Genomic DNA, 26,654 nt, shown 5'->3' on the forward strand with positions numbered 1-26,654 from the left:
CCGCGACTAAACCAGATGTTTTTTGGACGCCACAACCTGAACAAAACATTGTCCTCGCAGCGGCCAAAAGTATGTGATCGATACTCAACAAGTGCTTTGCTGGACCAGTCCTCCAGTTCTGAACCATGTTCCATTTCTAGCCATTGCTGTCTGTTCTTGGATTTGTATTGTACAAATATCAGCCATCTTACATCTGCAGGTTTTAATGCAATATTTTGGTTTGAAGGTAAAAAACTGAGTGCTTATTAGCTGTCGTCACAACCCTTGTTTTTCTTTACTGGGTAAGATCAAGGGACTCTTTTATTTGAAGGGTTTCTGCACCCCGGGGTGTTTTATAGTGGCTCTAGGTGCTTCTGTAGTTAAACCTGGGGAGCTACAAAGCAGCTTGGGGCCCTTGCAAAACATACAGTAGGGTGCCATGGTAAATAATTTTTTTTTACGGCTCTGGAGGTCTGTATGTAATATTTCCTGGGCTTAAGTCTGGTTTCCAAACGGTTGTTATTGACTGCTGACTTTCTTGTGTTTGGGAAAAGGGTTTAACCTAGTCTAGTTCACGCAGCCGATCAATCAGTCCCTTAGCTACCTGTGCCTGGTCAGGTCGGTATCGCCAGTCTGGTGTTGATACTGGTCTGTCTGCCTTCAGCATAGGTTGGTTGCAGAGCATTTAAGCTGTACGGCAATCATGCACAGAGTCCTAATTGCCAGAAGTGCTGACTTTCGCCAATTTAGCCGTTTATTAGTAATTGCACTGATTTAAACCTGAGCTCCAATAAAGAGGCCCTGCTTGCTAATGGTTAGCATGCAGCAGCCCGGTAGCAAGGATGGACAGGTTTTACACAGCTTCACACGGAAAGAGGCATGAGCATGTAAACTTTGACCCCCCGCCTGCCTGTACGGTACCCGTCAGGGGATTGGGCCGCTGTTCTACGTATATGGAAACCCAGGGAGCCAGCCATTAGTCTTTATGGGATGCTGACTTGACTGCATGGTTACAAGACAAAAAGACATACTAGTCGTTCCATGCCAGCATAATAAAAGCAAGTTGGTGATGTAATGCCGCCTATAGCCTATAGCCTAGCTTCCCAAAAGGGTAGCCAGGATATCTTGCACCTCAAAAACCCTCTCCATTTGAAATGAGTTGAGACATGATGACACATTATATTTGATATTGCTAAGTTCATTGAGAGTTATGATACTGCAGTGTTTGCGGTGGCAGGTGACATCATGGGAGGGATAGCAAAATAAAGATAAAATCATCATACACCAACTGTTCCCTTTTGGACATAGAAAAAGACCAGACCAGATCAATAATCTGGTTTCTGTGGAAGCAAAGCGGAAAAGGAACCCCTACAGCTGATGAAATGGTTGACACCATCGGACATTTTACCTCCTCACTCCTCCTCTGGAGGACTCCTCCATTTCGAGGAGGAATAATAGCAGACAGGAAAGGAGTTCTGCCGTGGTTCCATGGGCTGAGCCAAGAACCAAACCCAGTGGCCTCCTTCTGTCTGCAACCCTCTAATTTGACGTTTATTTTTGGATGAGAGCTTATTGAACTCTCCCGTTGTACGTGAAATGCATGGAACTCGCTTATATTCTCTCTTTGTCTCCCTGCTATGGTTTGTCCCTTTATTTACTGCATCCAGCACATTTACTATGACTGTGACACAACATCTCCTAATAATTGATTGCCTAAGAGGTCGGCCATGTTCAGGAAGTGGGCGGGGCTTTTGGAGTATTTACAGGACATTTTAACACATGCAGTTAATGCGGGATTGCAGGTGGACGACATCATTCCTGCAGCCATGATGGAAAATGGATCACCTGTTTTGTAGGAAGCATCCAGGTGTACGCGCACCATTACTGGCCTGTAAGACGCACAGAAGCGGACCAAAAAAATTACAGTTCTCTGTTTTAATGACAGCACGGCCACCTCAGTGGGAAGAGTCGGATCCCTGACGAACGCTTTGTTGAGCAGCTAATGAGAGGAAGTTGGCAGACGCTGATTATAACTTATTACGCCGACTGGCACCTAAAGTCATTTAGCACATAATATGTCATTCAGTAAGCAATGTCATCATGTTAAATAGCCACTGGTGTTGTTAGCTAACGTAACGCTAACTAGCGACACATGATGATTCAACTATCCACGCAGTTATTATTAGCCTTGCTTGTCAACATTTAAAGTACATGATCAAGTTGACTATATTATAAATATTTCTTGACTTTTGCAAAGTTTTGAATGAAAAAGTTCAGCATGTTTTCTTTGAGAGTGGCGGCCATCTTTCTTTATGTGGGCCAGCATTGCTAGCTTTTGCTTAACCTTTGTTTTCATGGCAACTAAAGGGTGTAAAAAAGATAGGACATGGCGTGATCATAAATATGGATAATATATAAGATTATTCTATGTTTTTTGAAAGCATTTGTTATGTTTCATTGAAAACCTTCAGCTTCTTTTCAGTGAGCGTGGCGGCCATCTTTGTATTCAATGGCTCAATGTTTATTTTTGTGGCAACTAGGTTTAAAGAGGATAATAATAATAATTAATAATAATTAAGGTTGTTCGGTGGGTTTTGGAATCATTTGCTATGTTTTGATGAAAATATACGTTTGTTTTTGACAATGTGGCGGCCATGTTTGTTCATGTTTGCTGGGATTTTGTGACAAAAATGATCTTTTTGCCACCATCATTGCACAGTATGTTTCATTATGTTTAAGAAAAGTAAAGTGAAAGAGGATTGTTTCTAATTTTCACTGAGTAGACTTTTGCCAAATCTGTAGGTGCTAATAACAATAAAAATGAAGTAAATCGGCATATTAACAGAACCCTGACGCTTTGATCAGTTAGCGCTGAACCACAGCCACTTCCTGTTCCTGCGTCACATGGTGTTGACCACTGACCCTTTTTGGGCATCTCCTGGGTCTGTTAGGGCGGGTGGGGGGAGTAAACACGGGCACAGGTCGGCAAGATGGCGAGACGTCACCCTGCGTCGTCAGCTACCTTCTCTTTGCATCTCAGCTCACTCAGAGAGGCCAACATCTGAAAAGCGTTAGTGGATCTTTTTGCAGGGTGACCCAGGAGGCGAGCATAAATCTCAGCTCCTCCTCCTCGTCTTCGTGGTGCTGCAGCCGCGTTGGTTTTCCAACATGTGGCAGGCACCAGGATGTTTCACCGTGCATGGAATCTGCTCTTAATGCAAAACAAAGCATGCAAGAAAAAGATTTCTGCAGTTTGGGGTGCAAACTTCAAAAGGAGGGCGAGCAATTACACTCTCAAAAAAAACAAAATGGAGGAATCGGAAGTGAGGCATGCTATCAGCTGGTGTGATCGCCGAATGTTTACTTAGTCGGAGAGAAGTGGCATTCTTGCAAGAGACGGCACACTTTAATGGCTGCAAAGGGTTTCTTCTGCCTATGCCTCGTGGAGGCCTCAAACGTGGCAGCACATTGAGGAGGAAGGCCAGCCTTTTATTTAAAGGACTCAAAGCTCTCCCTCTCTCACCGGCTGCAACTTAAAGAAAAGGAAAAAGTCATTTTTGCCAGTGCGAGATGCTGAGAGGGAGGGAGAACAGACCACACTGCATTCTTTTCTACTGAGGTCACCTTTTTTCTTCTCCTCCTGAAGTGCTCAGCAGCTTCCAGCTTCTTCTGCACATGCTCACAAGTTGTTTGCTCGCCGGGAAGAATGCACCCGAGTTCTCACTGTCATCTCAGAGGAACAGAATAAGTCAAAAGTTGATCTGGAATCTCATCATCTCACATCTTTGCAAGCAAAAAGTAGATTTATCTTGAATCTAGAGTGGTGGTTCCTAATGTTTGATGCTGTCACGTACCCCCTTAGATATTTTACTGAAGCCATGTACCCCCTACTTCCTCCTGCACACTTAAAAACCATAAACCTCATGATGTCAATTAACTACAAATATTGAAGATGATTCATTGGTTCTTTCATTTCATAGTAATTCCGGGTGAAAAATGTGTCTTTTGCATGGTCACATTAGAATAAAGTTAAGGTTCACTTTTTTGTCCACTCATTCCCAATCCTTATGTGAAACACGAACACATATTTATTTCCCTTTTCTGCGCATTATAACGCAAGAAAACATTTAATTTCAGCTAGCTTACAATGCTGTCATTTGGATATACTCATTCCGGCTATGAAGCCCTGTAACAAAAACCCTCTACCAACATTGCATGGTTTGTTATCCATGCTGTGATCATGCATTAACACGTACGCTGATGATAACGTGTAATAGTTGCAGTATCTTGCCGTATTTTGATGATTTAAAACACTAACCAAACTTCCTTTCTCGGCACATTGATACACATACTTATGCTAGTTCCCTCAATAACAGCAGCATCGATAAAACACTTACGATGTCCGCTCTCATTGGGATGGCTGTGTCTTCCAGCACAAGACGTGCGCTCCAGCCCTCGGTTAAAAAATGCTGACAGCAAACGTTATCATCAGCGTATGTGTTAATGCATGATCGCATCATGTATATCAAATGATGCAATGTTGTTAAGAGTTTTTTTAAGAGGGCTTCATAGTCTAAATAGGTTATCCCAATGACAGCATTGTAAGCTAGCTGAAATTACCGTGTTTTCTCGTTACAATGCGTAGAAAAGGGAAATAAATAAATTTTGTGTTCATGTTTCATACAAGGATTGGGAATGATGGGCAAAAATCCAAAAAAGTGCAGTTTCCTTTTAAGTCTGCATATTCATTTCATACCAAATTGGGCTGTGTGGGGATTAATTGGAAGACCAATATGAATTAACTCAAGATAAAACTCTCTTAATCCGTAATTGATCATTGAAACATACTTATTTGTTGATATGATGCACCACAGAGCAAGGAACTCGCCGCTTTGTCTTCTTCCTGCTGCGGTCTCCTTGTGTTGTGAGGCGTTCAGGCATTCTTGTAATTTTGAGTGTTTGGCGCTAATTGTTTTATTCACATTCACGTACCCCCTTTGGCAATTGAGGTTAAGTTTTGGTAGGTTCATCCCTCATTAACTGTTGTCATTTTGTGTAGCTCAAGTCTCATATCAGGATTGTGGCTGACAGACAAAATTCCCAAAAATTCCAAATCCCAAAAAAGACACGGCAGCTTGATCAATCCTACTCCTTGTACAGTACTTAATGTGAATTGTTTAACAATGTTATTTTGGAATACTTGGCAATACAAACAAACAAACACACAGCCATTAAGGACAACTTTCCTATCTTGTCCTGACGGGAAAAACAAACAAATAGTACACGTTAAAAGGTGTTCAAGATGGTGGTGAAGTGTGAGATGGTGAGATGTGGAGAGAGTATTTTTTGAGCGAACATCACATATGGCGTGCAGATGAGCTTCGCTTGCAGCGCCTCAAAAAATGTACTAAAGCCAATGGAAGACCAGGCTATTTTGGCTTTTATTTCATCCTGGTATTTAATTCATGTTGTTGGATTGTATGGAATACTGCAACACATAAAGCCATTATTGACTCTGTGTTATCTAACTTACATATTTTTTCTTCTGTTGAGTCATAAAAAAGGAAAGATCCAGATCTGACTGCCAGTTACACTGATGGACTTAACACGTGCTTGTTGTTGTTGCAGTATGGGACCACGAGACCTCAGTGGGATGTTTGGGATGCGGGCTGCCGTCCCAATAAAGACGAGAGACGTTGTCCTTCATGATTTGGACCAAAAATCTGGGAAAAAGGTGGACTTGTTCCGTCTGTTAGTGTTTGGGTGTTTTTTTGTTTGTGAACAAATCCCCCCTAACATGGATTTATGGACCTTTCATTGCTACTCAGCAAACCGGTATTGGGTCCGGGTTGGGGCCACCTATGCTTAATTAACAATTATCCACAACGTAACTTATGTAATATCACCTTGCTCTTGTTGCAGGTATTAGGAATCGAAATGAGGAAGACTTAAGCAGTATCCGGGATAAACAGTACAACTGCCCCCCGGGCGCCTCCCTGGGGAGATTTCAAGGCACGTCCCACCAGTGCGGGGGCCTCGGGGAAGACCCAGGACACCTTGGAGAGAATGTTTCTCAACTGGCTTGGGAATGCCTCCTAAGGAGCCGGACAAACTAGCCGGGGGAAAGGGAGGCCCAGGCTTCCCCGCTGAGGCTGCTGCATCTCCGTCGCACCGTTGGGTAAGCAGTAGAAGATGGCGTCCATGTTAGTGAGCAAAAGTGTTTGTTGTGTTTTGTCATTTCAGAATAAAAGTAAAAGGAACTATCCAAAAAAAACAATAAATGGTATAAAACCTGCCTCACCAACCCCCACCTGAGCCAACCTGTGAACTCAAAATGGTAGGGGACATCCGCTATACAGGACCTCGGGACAAAAAGGTGTCTTTATTTGGTTTGTGGACCTTGAAATAGCGAAATACTGAAATAGCGGATCTTAGCCCCTGCAACTTTTTTCCGGGAGCGGATGAGTCATGCATCAGATGGGATGTTTTTCCAATTCTACTCTCTCTCCCTGAGTGGGACTCTACCTTTTCTTTCCCTTTCTACAGAACGCTGAGAAGGTCCACCAAGCTCCTCCGTGGCGCTATTTTCTTCTTCTGTCTCGCTCTTACGGTTGCCCCTCCTTCTTTCTCACATTTCCAGATGGGATCTCTGAGTTTACACCCCCCCCCCCCTCCCGACCTCGTCACCACCTCAGAAGATGTCCTCTTTGCACTTGTGGACACTGTTTGAAACTAGCGTCTCAAAGGTGACAAAGAAGAGAAGAAGAGTTAGGGTTAAAAGCAGCAGCGTGCTGTAAAGCGCCCGACTGACTAACTTTCCCAGATGTTGGGAATGACGAAGCACCCAAAGAAACCAGAGCGGGAGTGTGTGGGTCAACTGGAAATGGAAAAAAAACCTGAGGATTCTTCCACCAGAAAGCGGCAGTGAATGCACCGCCTAAAGAGTAGCAATGCCGCACGTTTTGATGCTTGTGAAATAATAAAAATGTGAGGCAAATATTCTCAACAGGGAAATATGACACCCTCCTCCACGCTCACTCATGGCCTCTATCATCAAATTGTTCTAAAACACTGATTTTGACGACTAGGTTAGTAACATAGAACATAACAAGCAGTGATTTGCTGCTGCTTTTTTTCGTCTGCTTTTAAGCAGCCTGCCAGCGGACTTGCACGTTTATCTCAAAGTCCAGGGAAGGATCCAGTAATATTTTCCATCTCTGCTGTCTGACTGGATGTCTGCGGCACTGGGGGGGGGGTGCAAGGATGGGAAAGAGAGAGAGAGTGAGAGCGTGGCTGGATGGGGGCTGGGATGGAGCACAGAGCCAGGCCTAAAAGAAAACCAGACGTTGGGAAGAAAAGGCCTCATTGGCTTGTACGTGGACAAAAGTATTGGGTCTTCATCCATCCATTCATTCATCAATCAGGAGTCAATCAATCCCTAACTCTGCATGCTAGTCCACCACCTCCCATAATGACCACCCTGGGGGGAAATGACAAGAAGGCAACGATTCATAGCTTGACTTTGATGTTGTCAGATTTCTGATCATTTGCAATAAATGTGACTGTTGCAATTATTAGATTAGATAAGATTAAAACCCTCCCATTCTCCCTTCAATATGCCTCAGGTGGTAGTGCGGTCGTCTCCCAGCATGAAGGTTGCTGGTTCGGTTCTCCATCCTCTCCCCTCCATGTGGTCGTACTGTGGGGCAAGGAACTGAATCCTCCATCCCTCGTGATGCTGCATCATCAGGAGGTACAGTGAAGAAAATAAGTATTTGAACACCCTGCTATTTTGCTATTTCTCCCACTTAGAAATCATGGAGGGGTCTGAAATTTTCATCGTAGGTGCATGTCCACTGTGAGAGAGATAAACTAAAAAGAAAAATCCAGAAATCACAATGCATGATTTTTTAACAATTTATTTGTGTGATACAGCTGCAAATAAGTATTTGAACACCTGAGAAAATGAATGTTAATATTTGGTACAGTAGCCTTTGTTTGCTATTACAGAGGTCAAACGTTTCCTGTAGTTTTTCACCAGGTTTGCACACACTGCAGGAGGGATCTTGGCCCACTCCTCCACACAGATCTTCTCTAGATCAGTCAGGTTTCTGGGCTGTCGCTGAGAAACACGGAGTTTGAGCTCCCTCCAAAGATTTTCGATTGGGTTCAGGTCTGGAGACTGGCTGGGCCATGCTAGAACCTTGATATGCTTCTTACGGAGCCACTCCTTGGTTTTCCTGGCTGTGTGCTTCGGGTCGTTGTCGTGTTGGAAGACCCAGCCACGACCCATCTTCAATGCTCTGACAGAGGGAAGGAGGTTGTTCCCCAAAATCTCACAATACACGGCCCCAGTCATCCTCTCTTTAATGCAGTGCACTCGTCCTGTCCCATGTGCAGAAAAACACCCCCAAAGCATGATGCTACCACCCCCATGCTTCACAGTAGGGATGGTGTTCTTCGGATTGTACTCTTCATTCTTCTTCCTCCAAACACGCTTATTGGAATTATGACCAAAAAGTTCTATTTTGGTCTCATCTGACCATAAAACTTTCTCCCATGACTCCTCTGTATCATCCAAATGGTCATATGCAAACTTAAGACGGGCCTTGACATGTGCTGGTTTAAGCAGGGGAACCTTTCGTGCCATGCATGATTTCACATCATGACGTCTTAGTGTATTACCTACAGTAACCTTGGAAACGGTGGTCCCAGCTCTTTTCAGGTCATTGACCAAGTCCTGTCGTGTAGTTCTGGGCTGATTCCTCACCTTTCTTAGAATCATTGAGACCCCACGAGGTGATATCTTGCATGGGGCTCCACTCCGATTGAGATTGACCGTCATGTTTAGCTTCTTCCATTTTCTAATGATAGCTCCAACAGTGGACCTTTTTTCACCAAGCTGCTTGGTAATTGCTCCGTAGCCCTTTCCAGCCTTGTGGAGGTGTACAATTTTGTCTCTGGTGTCTTTGGACAGCTCTTTGGTCTTCGCCATGTTACAAGTTAAAGTCTTACTGATTGTATGGGGTGGACAGGTGTCTTTATGCAGCTAACGACCTCAAACAGGTGCATCTGATTCAGGATGATACATGGAGTGCAGGTGGACTTCTAATGGGCAGACTAACAGGTCTTTCAGGGTCAGAATTCTAGATGATACACAGGTGTTCAAATACTTATTTGCAGCTGTATCACACAAATAAATTGTTAAAAAATCATGCATTGTGATTTCTGGATTTTTCTTTTTAGTTTATCTCTCTCACAGTGGACATGCACCTACGATGAAAATTTCAGACCCCTCCATGATTTCTAAGTGGGAGAAATAGCAAAATAGCAGGGTGTTCAAATACTTATTTTCTTCACTGTAAGTGTGGGAATAAAAATTGGATCCAGACCGGATTCCCCAAAGTGAATTTCCACAAAGTAGGATTCAGTATTAATAAACTGATTTTTTTTTGTAGTTAAAGCTTAGAAATCCTGTTTCTGACTTTCAAATTATGTGTTTTAACATTAGAGAACTACAGACATGAAATAACATCACAATAGTCACCTATGATTGTTTTACACCAGCACTTCAGGATCACTACAGGGACATATCAAATCAAACTAATTAGCCTCTCCAATTGACTTATTCTTAACTGAAAAAGTGTTTCAAACGGACTGGGGAGGATGGGCAAAGACGGCAAAAAAATACCACTTCCACACGCAATGAGAAGAGAAGCGTTTTCTCCTTTCAGTCTCGGTCATGGCATTTGCGTCTCAGCTGCGTCATTTCGGCTGAGTAGCCATTCTTTATGTAGTGTGGAAGGTAATGTCATGGCTCATATTATTACTGACCATACTACATAGAACTTGTATTTCAATATTGTTGACTAATAATAGGCCAAAGTCAACCACAGGGAGCGATATTCAAACTGCGATACAGTGAGGGAAGACTATACATGTGAAAGTCAATTTACCATATAAAACACATTTAAAGTAGAAAATGTGTAAGATGATATTGCAGAGGTTATATTAAAGTTTCACTTTTGTGAATTCTCAACACTTGATGAAAACACATTTAAGCATAAAAAACATAAACATGTAAAAATAGTTTCCGGGTAAAACATTGTACTTGTATTAGCACATCTTCTTGTGGGGGAAAAACACATGAAAATATTGTTTTTTTTGTGTGTTTTAGCTCCTCTAAAGACAATACGTTGTGTCAAAGAGGTATTCATTGCACAGTAGGTTTATTATTGGGCATCAGACTGGAGAGCTGTCAGCTAGGTGAAGATGTTACATTTAAATGCTAATACTAAAAGTATTGCAGGGGGAAGTGGAGCCCTGGGCTGGATTTTGGAGGCACTTACAAGTAGAAACACGTGGACGAGGCCGCACGCCGCCGCTTCCAGGCTTGCTGGGAATGTAAAGTGTAGTCTTTTTAGCCGCTCTATGTCACAAGCTTTCTGTAAATCCTATAAACTTCATTCCACTTGTCATCTATCCCCGTGTTGGTCTGCTTTATGATCTATTTACCTGGAATGGCTGGTCCCAACTACCAGGGATTTACAATGGAAAATCTTGAAAATGACCAGGGGTGCCCAAACTTTGTCATACCACCGTATCTTCATCTTGCGTTAAGTCACGAAGTCTGTGTTGAGACTATGTGTAAAACTAAGTCTATGACTGAGTTTGTGCCAAAGTTCATATTGCTGTTTTGCATTATGACTAAGTCACCGACTGTGTTCATGTATAAACCTAGGTCTGACTGAGTCCATGCCAAAGCCTACTATATCTACTTCTTGCATTATGACTAAGACTTGCACTTACTTTGTCTCAAATCGAAAAACTAATGTTTATGTATAAATCTGATATGTAAGTCTTTCACCTAAGTATATGACAAAGTTTACAATTTGTTGAAAAACATGCCAAAGCTTATGTCTTTGTTTATGTCCTCTATGTATATTATATCTAAGACTACGCCAAAGTCTTACTTTGATGTTCTGTCGGCAGTTCAAGTCTTTCCAAATCCATTTTTGTTGTCTTAGTCGCACACTTAAGTCTGTAACCAACTATTTGTCCAAGTCTAAATTGTATTCTATGATTAGGTCATAGTCATAGAATACAAGGTGTACAGTATGTCCACGTCTACGATTAATTCTACACAACGCATTAACTCTAAAGAATCGAAGATTCAAATCTTAAGTCTTTGTCTAAGTCTAAGTCTATGTCACAGCCTTTCTCTTATTGTCTAAGCTTAGTGTGGAAGTAAGTCTCCGGTCTGTGTGTGTCAAAGTCTCATTTTTTTGTCCAAGTCTAAGTCAGTGTCTGTCTGACTCTGTGGTCTACGGTCTATAGCAAACCCTGAGCATAAATCTGAGTCTATGTTTGTCTAAGTTTACAGTCATACTCTAAGTCGATGTCAGGGTCCCAAGCATAGGTCTAATATTTGTCCATTTCCTAGGTCTTAGCAGTCTTACTAGCCTGGGTCTAAGTGCAGGTATTTTGCATGTCCATGTTCTCCCACGAGCTGAGGAGTCCAAATGTGGAATGGCCTTCCAAAGACTCCGTGGACACAGATCAGTTATTTTTGTCCCACATCTGCTTTTGTCCCACTCGGACCTGCTCAGCTGCCTGGCGCTCACCTGAGCTGGCCGGGGCCAACTGCTCCTGTTTTCCGTGGGAGTCTGCTAGAATGTTCTGCAGGTCTGAATGCGGCCCAAAAAGAAAAGAGGCCGGGCCGCGCTCCCGACGAGCGGCCACAAAACGATCTGTTACAGAAAGGCAGCGACGGGATTCTGAGGCACGGAGCAGAAAATTACAACTTCTATTTAAACCCCAGTTCACTCGTGGACGTTTTTCACGTCCGCTTGTGCCGTACTCTTGCTAGTGATGGAAGGCGGGGGGCTAGGGGGGGGCGTCCTTATCATACGTATGACATGCCTGTCAATCACTCACGGCAACAATCGGTACTTTTTTTCAACCTCATTGTCGACAAAATACACAGGCAGAAAGTGTGAATGAACGTAAGGATGGACAAGCGTCCATCTTCAGGACTCGGCAGACAGCCTAGCTTGTCACCCTGACGGGAGATTGACAGCTGTCAGCGTGTCTGACAAGTGGTGCTGCACTTTTCATTGGACGCTCAACAGATGCTTCCTTGCGGCACACTACTCATTTGGTCCTGTCATAAAAGACTGCACGCTACTACTACTACTACTACTATTGCTAATACTCATAAGACTACCATTGTTAGTTCCACCACTACTGCTATTAACAATACTAATATACATAACTACTATCATTACTTTTGCCACTACTAATATTAATGTTATCATTATTAGTACTACTGCAACCACCACTACACTACTATTATTGAGCATACTAATACAAGCATGCAAAATCAAATACTACTACCGACCACTCTGCGACTACCATTAGCACTACTTCTACCACTCCTACTACATATATTACTACTGACAACTACACAACTTGAACAAAGACTAGTACTACTATTACTGCTCCTGAGATTACAAATGTGACTACTACTACTACTGCTACTACTACTACTATGATGACTACTACCGCAACAACACTTACAATGCTACTACTACCAGTACTAACACTACTGCACTACTACTAGTATCACTGATGCCACTAGTACTGCAATTACTAATGTGATGACTACTACTATCAATACTTCACAACAACTGCTACTACAACTGTGAGTAATGCTATTTATATCAATACTACTACTACTACTATTTATACATATGCAAAGTCCACAATCACTGCCACTAATCAATACCAGCACTAATATATAGTACTACTACTACTCTAACCCCAGTATTTATAAAAATACCATTTCTTCCACTACTATTATTTTGAATACTACTGCAAGAACTGCTATTACTACCAATGCTACCACTAATACCAGTATCCTAACACTACTGTTTTTATGAGTACCACTGCTGCTATTACTGCGAATAATACTATTCTTATCGCTCCTACTACAGATGACTTCTAGTACATCAATTAATGCCAGTACTAACATTACTACACGACGACTATTGAGTACTACTGATACGACTCCTACCGTGTCTATTACTGCCATTACTACTATTACTATTACAACTGCTAATATTGAGACTACTAATGTAACTAATTCTACCACTACTATTTCTCCTCCTCTTTGTACTACTACTTCTACAGTACCATTCCTCTATGACTTTTACTGCAAATGCTAATAAGAAGGCAGCATATCATGGTGCTAACATTTCATGTTGATATCTTGTACTGTTGTACTGTTGTACTTGTAGAGTACTGTTGTACTGTCTTCCTTCTTGTGCTTGCAGGAAGCAGAGGAAGAGAGAGAAGAGAATGAAGGTCAGAGTGGTCCAAAACGGAGAAGCTGCAACGTGTCCACATTGTAAGCAAGCTTTCTGCTTTGTGGATCTGCCAGCTTTTTTTCCTCCCTTCTTTTCTTCTTCTTCTCTCATGGCTGCGTCAGCTTCAGCCGCTCTTTATTTCGTTTGCAACTTTACTCTTCACGTCCTAAACAAACCGGTGCGTTTCATGCCATTGCTTGTGTTACTTGTTGTATTGCAGAGCGATGCTTTCCGTTGTGCGTAATTACGCACATGGATCAGCCGTCTCTTTGCCGTCACATAAAAGCAAGGGATCGGTACTGCGGCTGAGCGAAGTCATGTTTGAAGTGAAGAGATCTTCCTGCGTGCATGCAAACCGTCCTGATCACCTCGGTCCGTCCGACGGAGGCTCACTCTCCGCGGCAAAGCCAGCAAGAGGAGTCGCCGCCGACGCGCTCAAGTGTGTCAGTCACCGATCCTCATCATCAGCATGCAAGGTTTTTTCTGACATGTTCGCAGACACCCACCCAACCCTGTGCACTAGGGGGCGGGAAGGCTGCCTCTCCGATCCTCCCCCCCACCCACCCCTGAAAAAGTTTAGGGCATATAAAAAGCCAGCTAAGTGATTTGTTGAGGCAGTAGGGAGTTTCTGCTGGGGTCTGGATTGGAGTTACACACAGACCGGACCCTACCGTGTATGAGTGGCGTGTGAGGAGACACAAAAGAGGACCCCCCCCTGTCGCAAAGAATCTACATGTCTAATATTTAGACATGTTCAGCTTTGTGGATATTCGGTTAGCGCTTTTGCTCAGCGCTGCTGTGCTTTTGGTGAGAGGTCAAGGCGAGGATGATAGTAAGTATCTCACTTTATCACCTTTTTAATAGGGGGGGGGGGTATGAAGCGGTGGCATCATCAGGACTGGACACAGCCCCCAGAGACAGGATGCTGAGCACATTATTCTGGATGCGTCTCTCAACATTTGGAGGCCCATTTGGTGCACATCTGGATTGTGTTTTTTTTCTTCTTGGCTGGCGTGCATATACACGCTCAGTGCGCGTCCTACTGGGGGGGGGGGTGCAGATGCGTCTCCTCTGACATGTTTGGCTTTTGCAGCAAAAACAGCATTCTCATAGACAGGTTCTGGCTCATATGAGCCACCCAAGCAGAAAAGGCTCTTAAAGTCGATTTATGAGGCTGTTTGAGAGCCATGTCTTCATTATGACTTGGGTTCATTTTTGCAAGGAAAGATCCACCAAAGTCCAACTTCGCCATACAAACTTAAAAAAAAAAAAGCAAATTGGTTTTCCAAAGCTGCCAAACAAAGTATGGGGGAGACAATGGAAAAAATTGCAAAGGTGTGACGTCGCTGCTGAAAGTCTAGACCTCAATTAATCACAGCCGTGTTTTGTTGCACAATAGCACCCCTCCGTGGCCAATCTTGGTATCGCAAGGTCTTCTCTTTTCTCTTCAAGGTCTGACCCGCAATCAATAATTCCATTAAAAAAAACACTTCATGTTTGGAATATATGGAAGCACATCTGCTGGAACTTTGTTTTAATTTTTATTATTATTTTTTTAACCAGAAATTAAAACCTGACTGATTAACAGTAGTGCTAGTGCATTAAAGGATTGATGTCCATAGCACAATGAGATGCTAACTACGACTTGCGTCTTCTGCTGCTATGCTCGTCTGACCCCCAGTCTTCTTCCCCCCCAGGCACATTTGGCAGCTGCACACTAGACGGACAGTTGTACAACGACAAGGATGTATGGAAACCGGAGCCGTGCCAGATCTGCGTGTGTGACAGCGGCACGGTCATGTGCGACGAGGTCATCTGCGAGGACTCTTCCGACTGCGCCGACCCCATCATCCCAGACGGGGAGTGCTGCCCCATCTGCCCCGACCAAGGTGGTACCTCCTCCACTGCTCGTGTCCTAGCTTCTTTTTTTTCGGCGCCACCTTGTGGTCCAATCCGAGCACCACTTTGGGCCCGGAAAGACGGACACTCGGAATTTCTTTGGATTTCCATGGCCATACATGTAATGATGTTTACCTCTGGATAAGGACGCCGCTTGTTTTCCGAGATATGGAGGAGCAATGCAGCATGGCATGCACCATCTTGGCTAACGTGTAAAGCTCCATCATCAAATGTGCCTAGTCAGCATGTTTGTCATTCATGTTCTCATCTGCTCAGTTTGACACATTTTTTGGTTTAAAAAAAACGCTAATCTAGACTTGTATAAATTGAGCAAGCATTTAAGCACAGCTTATTTTAGGAAACATAGTTGTTATTCCCCTGAATGATCCCCAAGTTGTCTTCCTGACGTGCATGACTGTTGATTGCTGAAACGGCGTGATGATCAGCGTGTGACCTTTCTGTCCCTCTTCTGCCCCCGTAGGACCCCAGATGCCCGGCGAGGTACGAGACCTTTTACTGATCCTCTATGGTGCATGTGGATTAAACGCTGACTGTTGCTTATTTTGGTTTTTTGGTCTTTTCCCAACCACAGAAGGGAGATGATGGTCCCAAGGGAGACAGGGTGAGTTTGGAATTCTTTGTATTTTGGAATGCCGTGGTTGTCGTGTTAGCTTTGGTGCATCTATCATTCGCATGTGTTTGTTTACATGCTAAGCGACATGAGCATTAAGCTAATGCTAAGCTAACAACTAAAGGTTGTCACGTCCATGGAGGAGACATACATGTCGTTAAGTGAATGCAGTAACGTCATTGATTCTAATTACATTGAATAGCAAATGACTCACTAATGGACCACCTGACCTGTTCTAGGGTCCCATGGGTCCTCCTGGCAACGATGGAATCCCTGGACAGCCTGGCCTTCCCGGACCACCCGGCCCCCCTGGGCCCCCTGGCCTTGGCGGAGTGAGTTAATCCATGAAATCATTTTTAGCTAAAGTGGTCTCAGAGGACTCCTGGATGGAGACTGGATCAGTATTCGCTCTTCTGATTTTTCACAGAACTTCTCTCCTCAAATGAGCTACGTGGACCATTCCAAGGCCAGCGGTGGCCCCCCCATGCCCGGCCCCATGGTATGAAAGCACCTGTTTGCTAAGCTAAGACTGGACTCTCTTGTTTTCTTTCAAGCCTGTGCTGATGTTCTTTGTCATCTGCATCAACAGGGCCCAATGGGTCCCCGTGGTCCTCCCGGACCCCCTGGCTCCTCTGTAAGTGTCCCCTCATCAGCTGTCTGCTTCTGAAACAGGGAAGTCTGGTTAATCTTCTGGTTTTGTTGTCCAACAGGGTCCCCAGGGTTTCACTGGCCCACCCGGAGAGCCTGGTGAGCCCGGCGCTTCTGTGAGTACCCAAAACCTCATCACACACCTCAGACACCATCACCGACCTCCAGGTAACACTGCCATCCTCCTGTGACGCAGGGTCCCATGGGTGCCCGTGGTCCCGCTGGCCCCCCTGGAAAGAACGGAGATGATGTAAGGGATTTGTTGACCATTAGAGGAATTAGCCTATGTAGCATTATGCTAACCTCGTACCCGTGCCTCAATAGGGTGAGGCTGGCAAAGCTGGACGTCCTGGCGAGCGTGGAGCCCCTGGCCTGCAGGTGAGTGCCCCCCCCCCCCCCTCCACCACCACCACTGGGGGTGCAGATCAGCCGATGATCCTTCACGTGACCAAATCCCCCTCCTCCCGTAGGGTACCCGTGGATTCCCCGGAACCCCCGGACTTCCCGGCATCAAGGGACACAGAGTGAGTTGGTGACCCTGTGACGCCCGTGATGTTGGTGCTGCTGTGATGACATCACGTTGATGATTTTGTCTGCAGGGTTTCAGTGGTCTGGATGGAGCCAAGGGAGATGCTGGACCCGCTGGACCCAAGGTAAGAGGAAGGCGCCGTTGGAATGGATGGAATCCCATCCCCAAACTTTTCCAGATTTGATGAAAATCTGTCTGGGGTTTGTCGACAGGGAGAGGCTGGTGCCACTGGTGAGAACGGAATCCCCGGAGCCATGGTGGGTCCTAAGTCTTGCCTAGTGACAGGATGAATCCTTTCGGGTCATTTCATGCTAACGTTGTGCCTTCTCCAGGGTGCTCGTGGTCTTCCTGGTGAGAGAGGACGTCCCGGCCCTGCCGGCCCTGCTGTAAGCATGACTCGCTATTCCATGACTGCAAATACAGCGGAATTATCGGAACCGGAACTAACTTCCCAGACTATTTCCTTGAATGTCTCCTACGTAGGGTGCTCGTGGTAACGATGGCAACGCTGGCCCTGCCGGACCCCCTGTGAGTATTTGGCATTTCACCTGCTCGTCTTGTTCCGTTCACGTGCTTCTCTGCTGACGTCATGCGTTGTCATTCTCCAGGGACCTACTGGACCTGCCGGCCCCCCTGGATTCCCCGGTGGTGCTGGTGTGAAGGTAAATCACCCAGACTTAAAGTTTATTGCTTCACTTGAGGCGCTTTGTGATGACATCACGACATCATTTATGAATGGGTCCCATATTTACATGTTCTTTCCCAAACCAGGGAGAGACTGGTCCCCAAGGAGGCCGTGGATCCGATGGACCTCAGGGAGCCCGTGGTGAGCCTGGTAACCCTGGACCCCAGGGAGCTGCCGGACCTGCCGTGAGTAAAGACGGGACTTTATGGACTTTTGGTCAAAGAAACATGGCAGTGATGTTGGCGTTGGTGCTGTCCCCGTAGGGTGCCCCAGGATCTGATGGCCAGCCTGGTGCCAAGGGTGCAACTGTAAGTATCTCGTATCACATCTGGCACCCCCTGAATCCACATCAGGACCTCATTTAACCTCCATATCCTTAAAGGGTCCTGCTGGTATTGCTGGTGCTCCCGGTTTCCCTGGTGCTCGTGGTCCTGCTGGAGGTCAGGGTGCCATTGGTGCTCCTGGTCCCAAGGGTAACAACGTGAGTGGTCAGCAGATAATGAGAGTGGTAGTGGTTTTGGCACGTGTACGATGGTAACGGTGTGGGTTCTGGGTTCCTACAGGGTGACCCAGGTCCCTCTGGACCCAAAGGAGAGCCCGGTACCAAGGGAGAGACTGTAAGCTTCCACACATACGAAGATCTGGATTTCTCCTCTTATTTGGTGACACAACAATGACCCAATCCTCTCCTTAGGGCCCCGCTGGAGTTCAGGGACTTCCTGGCCCCTCTGGCGAGGAAGGCAAGAGAGGACCTCGCGGAGAGCCCGGCGTTGGTGGACCCCGTGGACCTCCTGGAGAGCGTGTATGTTGCTGGTTCATTCTGTGATGCACGTCAAGAACATCCGTCCCAAACTGTGATGGGCACCCAGTGACGTGATCTGCTTCTCCTTCTAGGGTGCTCCTGGTGCTCGTGGTTTCCCTGGAGCTGATGGAGGCGTCGGTGGCAAGGTGAGTCGGCCAATCACCTGCAGGTTGCTTCCAGGCGACGATGGACTTTGCTAACCCGCTTCTTCTCATGTGGCAGGGAGCCCCCGGTGAGCGCGGTGCCACCGGACCAATGGGAGCTCAGGGAGCCACTGGTGAAGCTGGAGCTCCTGGTGCCCCCGGTGCCCCTGGATCCAAGGTGAGTTTGCTGATGCTCCAGATGATGGCCGCTCTCTAAACCTCATTTCTTCTCAGGGTATGACTGGTAGCCCCGGAAGCACTGGCGCTGACGGCAAAGCCGGACCTGCTGTAAGTGGAAATTCACTCAGGAGAACCTTGAAGCACTCGGTGGAGTCTATGTTCAACATGATGCTCTTCTAAAAGGGTCCTTCTGGACAAGATGGACGCCCCGGACCCGCTGGCCCCGCTGGAGCCAGAGGACAGCCCGGAGTCATGGGATTCCCCGGACCCAAGGGAGTTGCTGTGAGTGTCGGACGCTGAAAGTCCAAACCTGAAACGGGAGATGTGCTTCAAACGCTGACGTGTTCTTGTCTTGTTCAGGGTGAGAACGGCAAGGCTGGCGAGAAAGGTCCCTCTGGCGCTGTCGGCCCCGTTGTGAGTATTCGTATTTTCATACCTGAACATTTCCAAATCCGCACCTCCATGAAAGCAAACGTCTCTCTCCTTTTCAGGGTGCCCCTGGCAAAGATGGTGACGTCGGTGCTCCTGGACCTTCTGGCCCTGCTGTGCGTATATTCTCTTTTTCATCTCACTGTTCAGAAGTGGTAAGATAAAACTCATCGCTTGTTCTTCTTCTCTTCAGGGACCTGCTGGAGAGAAGGGAGAGATTGGTTCTGCCGGACCTCCCGGATTCCAGGTGAGTTCCGAGGAGATCCCTGCCACCTATTAGGTCTTTGGTGAGGAGATTTTCACTGCTTCACTTCCTCATACAGGGTCTTCCTGGACCCCAAGGTGCTACTGGTGAGACTGGCAAGCCTGGTGAGCAGGTAGGCGTCACAGAGAATTGTCAAGTCTTCCTTTTTATACTCAAGAACCGTGTTGATGAGGAACCGCTTTTCTTCCCATCAGGGTGTTGCTGGTGAGGTTGGACCTCATGGCCCATCTGGACCACGAGTGAGTATCCCGCATGTCCACTAAACCTGGTTCCCGGGGTCTACTTAGTCCTGACACACGTGGCTTTTCTCTTTTAGGGTGACAGAGGTTTCCCTGGTGAGCGTGGTGCTCCTGGCCTCGCTGGCCCAAGCGGACCCCGTGGGGCTCCTGGCCCCTCTGGTAACGATGGACCTAAGGTACGTCTGAGACCCTTGGGAATGTCAGAAACAGGCCAAATAGTTCTTATGCTACCAGAAATGAGCTCCTCGTGTGTGGGAATGATCCGGAATAATGTGTTTCTAGCTAGCTAGCTAGCTCATGTGGCGTTGTCAAAACTCCTGGCATCCTCAGAGCCGCACGTCAAAGTCTAGTCTACTTTGATTTTGTAAAAGTGCATTCAATGACACGCTGCTAAAATGTAATCAGCAGACGTTTCCAGCTAAATGACAACCAAGCTAGCTTTAGCTACCTCCAATTTCCCCCCTTACTTATTAGTATTTTCATTATTTTTATCTAGTACATCTATTTTACTTATTGATTATTTTTTACTTTTTCAAACAAATATATGATACAACATATATTTCTTATACATATATTTTATGCACTTTAATTTTTATGTATATTTATATATATTTTGTTTTAATATATTTTTATGTACTTATTGTTTTGCCTTTTAAATGTTTATTTCTATATTATTTGATTTCATATTTATTTCTCACATATTCTATTCATGTTTATATTATTTATTTATTTATTTATGGTATTTGTTTTGATTTTAGTGACTTTAACTGTTTAACTGTTATTATATTTATATGTTAAATATTTTCACCCCTTATTTATTTTTATATTATATACAATTTATTTCTGTATATAGTTTTATATACCTGCAGTACTTTCATCCCTTACTGTTTATTGTATTATTGATGTTTTTTTGTAGTATATATAGTTATAATTTATCCATTCACATCATTACACAGCAATGAAGATGGAAAGGCATTTCGACATTCATGCAATTCTATTCACACTGTATATTATATATCTATATTTATTTGCCTTGACTATATTTATTGATTATGTGTGCAGGGAGAGCCCGGTGCTGCCGGTGCCAACGGTGCTGCTGGAAGTCCCGGTATGCAGGGAATGCCCGGCGAGCGTGGAGCTGCAGGTCTGCCTGGCGTGAAGGGAGAAAGAGTATGACGCTTTTTATCTGTCCCGTTTTTTCATGGATGATCTTGTCATCAAGTCCTAACGCGGCCATGCGGGAACCTTCTCCCCTCAGGGCGATGCCGGCGTCAAGGGAGCCGATGGTGCCGTCGGCAAAGACGGTATCCGTGGTATGACTGGTGCTATTGGACCCCCCGGACCTCCTGGTGCTCAGGGTGAGAAGGTAAGACCATAGGACGCCATCCTTTTGATATTACCACTTCCCGGCGTTTCGACCACCCCTGCTACACGCCCCCTTCCTGCCACCCCGAACACGGCGAAGCAAAGCATCGGCTCCAGTATGTGCTCCTTGTGGGTTGTCATGGCGAGGGGTTCAAACGGCATCAACTGCTAAACGTTGCCTAGCAACAGACCCGCAGATGGCTACCATGTATGAACCTCATGACTGGCGCTTCAAGGATTAAGTCACCCCGTCCCCAGTCACCCCACCTCCGGCCCTCCGTGCCCACCCGCCCTTAATGCCGCCCTTGGATGGCTGGATCTTAAACTTGGGTTCCTCTGCTTGTGGTTTTAGGGTGAGCCTGGCCCCGTTGGATCTGTTGGACCCACCGGTCCCCGCGGTTCCCCTGTAAGTTCTCCTTCACCCGCACCTGCTCACCAACTGTACTTTATGATGTCTGAGGGTCACGTCACCTTTCATGCCTTCAGGGTGAGCGTGGAGAGGCTGGACCTGCCGGACCTGCTGGATTTGCCGGACCCCCTGTAAGAACCCCTGCCTTTTCCCCGAGTCTCGCCGTGGCACCGCGTGCTCACGTCTTGTCCTCCCAATTCAGGGTGCTGATGGTCAGGCTGGTGCCAAGGGAGAGACTGGTGACACCGGACCCAAGGGAGACGCTGGAGCTCCTGGACCCGGCGGACCCGTTGGAGCTGCTGGACCTCAGGTGGGCGGACTTGCAGTTTCATCACATCAAATTCACAATCCGAAGATTCCGCTTCTGGTCTCATCTTCAAACATTTGCGTCCACAGGGACCTCCTGGTCCTGCTGGAGCCAAGGGCGCTCGTGGTGGTGCTGGACCTCCTGTAAGTTCTCACCTTGCTTTGTGTGACCAAGCAATGTGGACCAGCCTTGACCTCTTCTACTTGACTTCTGTGTTAGGGTGCTACTGGTTTCCCTGGACCCGCTGGCAGAGTTGGACCCGCTGGCCCCTCTGTAGGTGTCCTCCACCATCGGACTCTTGAAAGCTCTTATTTGAGGAACATTGTGCTAATACCTTCTCCGTGTCTCTGCTAGGGAGCTGCCGGAGCCCCCGGACCTGCAGGACCTGTTGGCAAAGATGGCGCAAGGGGAGCTCGTGGTGAGACTGGTCCCGCCGGTCGTGCTGGAGAGCCTGGTGCTGCTGGACTTGCCGGACCTGCTGGTGAGAGAGGATCCCCTGGTGCCGATGGAGCCCCTGTAAGTCTTCTCTAAAGCAAAGTAAGACTCGGACTTTATGGGCTGGAACTGAACCAGAGTGCCCCTCTCTACAGGGTGCCGCCGGTCTTCCCGGACCCCAAGGTATCGGTGGACAGCGTGGTATTGTGGGTCTTCCTGGACTGCGTGGAGAGCGTGGTTTCGCTGGTCTTCCCGGCCCTGCTGTGAGTGTCCCGGAGGCTGCTGTTCTCTGGCTGTTAGCATTAGCATGTTGCTAACGCTGTCTGTGATTCAGGGTGAGCCTGGCAAGCAGGGACCTGGTGGACCCGTTGGAGAGCGTGGAGCCCCTGGACCTGCTGGACCTCCTGGACTGGCTGGTGCTCCCGGAGAGGCTGGTCGCGAGGTTAGTGGTGTCGATTAAAAGCGGGTCTTCAGACCGCCTTGTTTCCTGAGCAAACTAATCAAATTTGGCCGCTCCTCCACAGGGATCTCAGGGACACGATGGTGCACCCGGTCGCGATGGAGCCGCCGGCCCCAAAGTAAGCTTCCTCCGATGGAATGGCGTCTTGGTCACATCACAGCCGTCTCACCGCTTGTGTCGTCTCCTAGGGAAACCGTGGTGAGGCTGGTGTTGCCGGACCCCCTGGTCCTCCTGGTGCTCCCGGAGCCCCCGGCGCCGTTGGCCCCTCTGGCAAGACTGGTGATCGTGGAGAGCCTGTACGTCCCGTCCCGGCTTGTCCCAAAATGCCGTCCTGACTTTGCAATGGCCTGACATTGGAACCGTTTCTCTTTCAGGGTCCCGCTGGTCCCGCTGGTCCTTCTGGTGCCGCTGGCGCTCGTGGTCCCGCCGTAAGTTTCTCGCTCTTCTGTTATGTTTGTATCAACCTGAGTCGCACGGTCGGCTTCATGGGTCTTGGTCTGTCCTGTAGGGCCCCGCCGGAGCCAAGGGAGACCGAGGAGAGGCCGGTGAGGCCGGAGAGAGAGGACACAAGGGACACAGAGGATTCACCGGCATGAGTGGTCTGCCCGGACCTTCTGTGAGTGCGAGATGGACTATTAGGTTCAGACTGTGAACACATTCTCATGATGGTTCTTCTTCTTCTTCTTCTCCAGGGAGCTGCTGGAGAGAGAGGACCCGCTGGAGCCTCTGGACCCGCTGGACCAAGAGTGAGTAGACTCTGTCCTAAGAGCCGGAGATGTGCTCCCATTTAAGAGACAGATTTAAGTCAGCACTCTTGCCCCACAGGGACCTGCTGGATCTAACGGTTCCCCTGGTAAGGATGGCATGAACGGTATTCCCGGACCCATTGGACCTCCTGGACCTCGTGGTCGCAATGGAGAGATGGGACCTGCTGTAAGTTCCTTGCACGCTCTTCGATGTCCACCTTGAACCTGAAAGGTTTGTAAGTCCTTTACTTTGTCCTCTAGGGTCCTGCTGGACCTCCCGGACCTCCCGGACCCCCTGGTGCTCCCGGTGGTGGATTCGACTTCATCAGCCAGCCCATTCAGGAGAAGGCCCCCGATCCCTTCCGCGGCGGTCACTACCGCGCCGACGACCCCAACGTGCTGCGCGATCGCGACATGGAGGTGGACTCCACTCTGGAGTCTCTGACCAGCAGGATCGAGAAGCTCCGCAGCCCCGACGGCACCCAGAAGAGCCCCGCCCGCATGTGCCGTGACCTGAGGATGTGCCACCCCGAGTGGAAGAGCGGTGAGTGGAGAGAAAGAACCCAACGCAGCTAAGACCTCCTCCACGGCCGTCTCACCTTGGCCTCGTCTCCTCCAGGCACCTACTGGGTGGACCCCAACCAGGGCTCCTCTCTGGACGCCATCAAGGTCCACTGCAACATGGAGACCGGCGAGACCTGCATCTACCCCAGCCAGTCCACCATCCCCATGAAGAACTGGTACCGCAGCAAGAACCCCAGAGAGAAGAAGCACGTCTGGTTCAGTGAGTCCATGACCGGTGGATTCCAGGTGAGAGAAGACCCTTTATCCCGGTTCTGTAGGCCCGACAACAACTAATAATGTCCCCCCCCACCCTGCAGTTCCAGTATGGCAGCGATGGAGCTGATTCCGAGGATGTCAGCATCCAGATGACCTTCATGCGCCTGATGGCCAACCAGGCCTCCCAGAACATCACGTACCACTGCAAGAACAGCATCGCCTACATGGACTCGGCCTCCGGGAACCTCAAGAAGGCCCTGCTCCTCCAGGGCTCCAACGACGTGGAGATCAGAGCCGAGGGCAACAGCCGCTTCACGTACAGCGTCAACGAGGACGGCTGCACGGTAAGTCGCACACACACGGGCACGCGGGCACACGGGCGGGCACACACGCGGGCCGCACGTCTTCGGGTCAAACTCCCGTGTTTCTGAGCGTGGCCTTTCTTTGTGTCCGCAGTCGCACACTGGCTCTTGGGGCAAGACGGTCATCGACTACAAGACATCGAAAACATCCCGCCTGCCAATCATTGACATTGCTCCTATGGATGTTGGTGCCCCCGATCAGGAATTTGGCGTCGAAGTTGGCCCAGTTTGCTTCTTGTAAAAAAGAAAAGGAAGAAATATGGACATGACATTGTTGGTTTTTTTTCTCGCAGTCATCTCTAAATATGATTTTCTATGCATTCAAAACTCATTCGGCCGCCATCGGTCCACATGCTTGTTAAAACCACTCCACTGAAGACACCATGTTTTCTTTTTTTTCCCCCAATCATGAGACGTTTCGGGACTGCTTCTCCACAAGGACACTTTCAAACTAAAAAATCTTGGTTTCCGACGGCAACAAGAACATATAACTTGTGTAAAATGTCCCCCTTGGAGTTTGAGGGAAAAAAAAAATAACCATCGCGATGAGACGCAGGTGACTTTGGCCATTTTTCACCCACTGCGGAAGGACTTTAAAAATCAACAAATGATATGTACCATTTTTCTGGTGTTAAATAAATTGTAAAAAGTGTGACGTGTCTCCTTGTTGTAAAATTGTCACATGGGAACCGTAAGATCAAAACTGAAAAAGCGCACCAAGTAATCATGGCTATCTCCTAACAAGAAGTCACCGCCATTTTTTTTTTCTTAAAGGAAAAGGGTTATATTTTACACAACAGCAACACAAGTCTATTGTGAAGCATGCAAACATGTCAAGGTGCTAAAAGTGAGCTCCAAATGTTGGTGCCATTCTGACCACTCGTGCCTGCGGAAGCTTTGGTGCTACAAAATTGACTCTTGTTGTCTTTGCATTGCAGTTGTTTGTAACGCATGTCATTGTAGATAAAAGCAAGTGACACTTTCCATTCTTCTGCCCGTTTTGTTCCGTGTTCATTCTTTTTTTGTCTGCTGTGGAAAAGTCATCTTCACTAAAAAAAAAAACAAGCACACATCTCCCGCCCTGTTGTTTATGTTGTTTGTTTTCTCAATGAAAAAAAAAAAGCCAACAACCAGAAGCAGACCCACATTCATGGTTGAAAAGGAGATTGTGTACTTATGTTGTACATGTATAATAAATCAAGATGTTTTTAATTATTTTTTTTCTGGGTGCTGAAATAAAGCATGTGAAGTGGTTCTAATCCGTGGCCGGCTTTTCACTGTCCTATGTTGGAACTGTTGTGAACAACCCCTCACGTCGTCCAGGTACCAACTCTTCCACAACAGCGCCATTTGTGTTTCCCACAAAAACAAATGTTTTTCACAGGGTCATTTATTAATGCCCATTTAAGGTGGAAAATGCACCTGCCGGGATCAAAACACACAGCACCTTATGTCCATAAAGTTTCGCCACGGAACTCACAAATGGGAACATTTTAGTAGCAGTAAAAACAGGTACTGTTACTTTGGACCTTGCGGCCCTAAAAAGAAGCGACTTTGGCGACCTCTAGTGGACAGAGTGCGGTAGTTGTTGCAAAAGGAATTCAGGGTAAATTGGATGTGAGTTTTGCTTTTAAAATTATTGGGTTAATGGATGATTTTGGTGGTAAAAACAACCTTTCTGTCAAAGTATTAGATATTTTGTATTTATAGGATGTCTTACCGTGTTGTGTCTTTCATTTCAGTCACGATCTCTACCTGCGTTCCAGTGATATGGGATTTGTTGTAGGTTTGCCCAATCAAATCAAAATGGCCGCCCTAACGATCAGCAGGTGACAAGTTATTATATTTATCCATTTTCTTGTGTTTTTTTACAAGTTTCATGAATAGTCTGAGATACTTTTTAGATAACATCGTGTTTAGATACTGAAAACACACACTTACCTAATGCTCCTCGTGGCATTCGTGGAGGTTTACTATTCATTTTGGTGAAGATG

At 46.8% G+C, this 26,654-nt stretch overlaps 1 protein-coding gene across 2 annotated transcripts; it reads left to right on the plus strand.

Moving 5' to 3' along the window:
* The first annotated feature begins 5,945 nt into the window (after positions 1-5,945).
* col1a1b (collagen, type I, alpha 1b) lies at positions 5,946-25,919 on the plus strand. Of its 2 annotated transcripts, XM_058078149.2 has the most exons (53): positions 5,946-6,157; positions 7,605-7,732; positions 13,314-13,387; positions 15,044-15,235; positions 15,727-15,746; positions 15,838-15,867; positions 16,116-16,208; positions 16,304-16,375; positions 16,466-16,510; positions 16,587-16,640; positions 16,721-16,774; positions 16,849-16,902; positions 16,995-17,048; positions 17,124-17,177; positions 17,266-17,310; positions 17,386-17,439; positions 17,537-17,581; positions 17,662-17,715; positions 17,825-17,923; positions 18,002-18,046; positions 18,121-18,219; positions 18,302-18,355; positions 18,433-18,540; positions 18,633-18,686; positions 18,763-18,861; positions 18,918-18,971; positions 19,047-19,145; positions 19,224-19,277; positions 19,355-19,408; positions 19,486-19,539; positions 19,616-19,669; positions 19,752-19,796; positions 19,874-19,972; positions 20,859-20,966; positions 21,055-21,162; positions 21,514-21,567; positions 21,648-21,701; positions 21,773-21,880; positions 21,967-22,020; positions 22,097-22,150; positions 22,232-22,393; positions 22,468-22,575; positions 22,647-22,754; positions 22,837-22,890; positions 22,961-23,068; positions 23,147-23,200; positions 23,281-23,388; positions 23,465-23,518; positions 23,598-23,705; positions 23,780-24,062; positions 24,138-24,328; positions 24,400-24,642; positions 24,755-25,919. In XM_058078149.2, the coding sequence occupies exons 3-53, from the start codon at positions 13,339-13,341 to the stop codon at positions 24,899-24,901; spliced, it is 4,308 nt and encodes a 1,435-aa protein (XP_057934132.2). In that variant the 5' UTR covers positions 5,946-6,157; positions 7,605-7,732; positions 13,314-13,338; the 3' UTR covers positions 24,902-25,919. The 2 variants fall into 2 exon arrangements, with proteins under 2 accessions (XP_057934132.2, XP_057934126.2); XM_058078143.2 differs by lacking the exons at positions 5,946-6,157; positions 7,605-7,732; positions 13,314-13,387 and adding an exon at positions 13,954-14,178.
* Positions 25,920-26,654: the final 735 nt, after the last annotated feature.

The sequence above is a fragment of the Doryrhamphus excisus genome, linkage group LG2 (assembly GCF_037039965.1).
Source record: "Doryrhamphus excisus strain RoL-2023G ecotype Guam linkage group LG2, RoL_Dexc_Guam_v1.1, whole genome shotgun sequence".
NCBI classification, from domain to species: Eukaryota; Metazoa; Chordata; class Actinopteri; order Syngnathiformes; family Syngnathidae; genus Doryrhamphus; species Doryrhamphus excisus.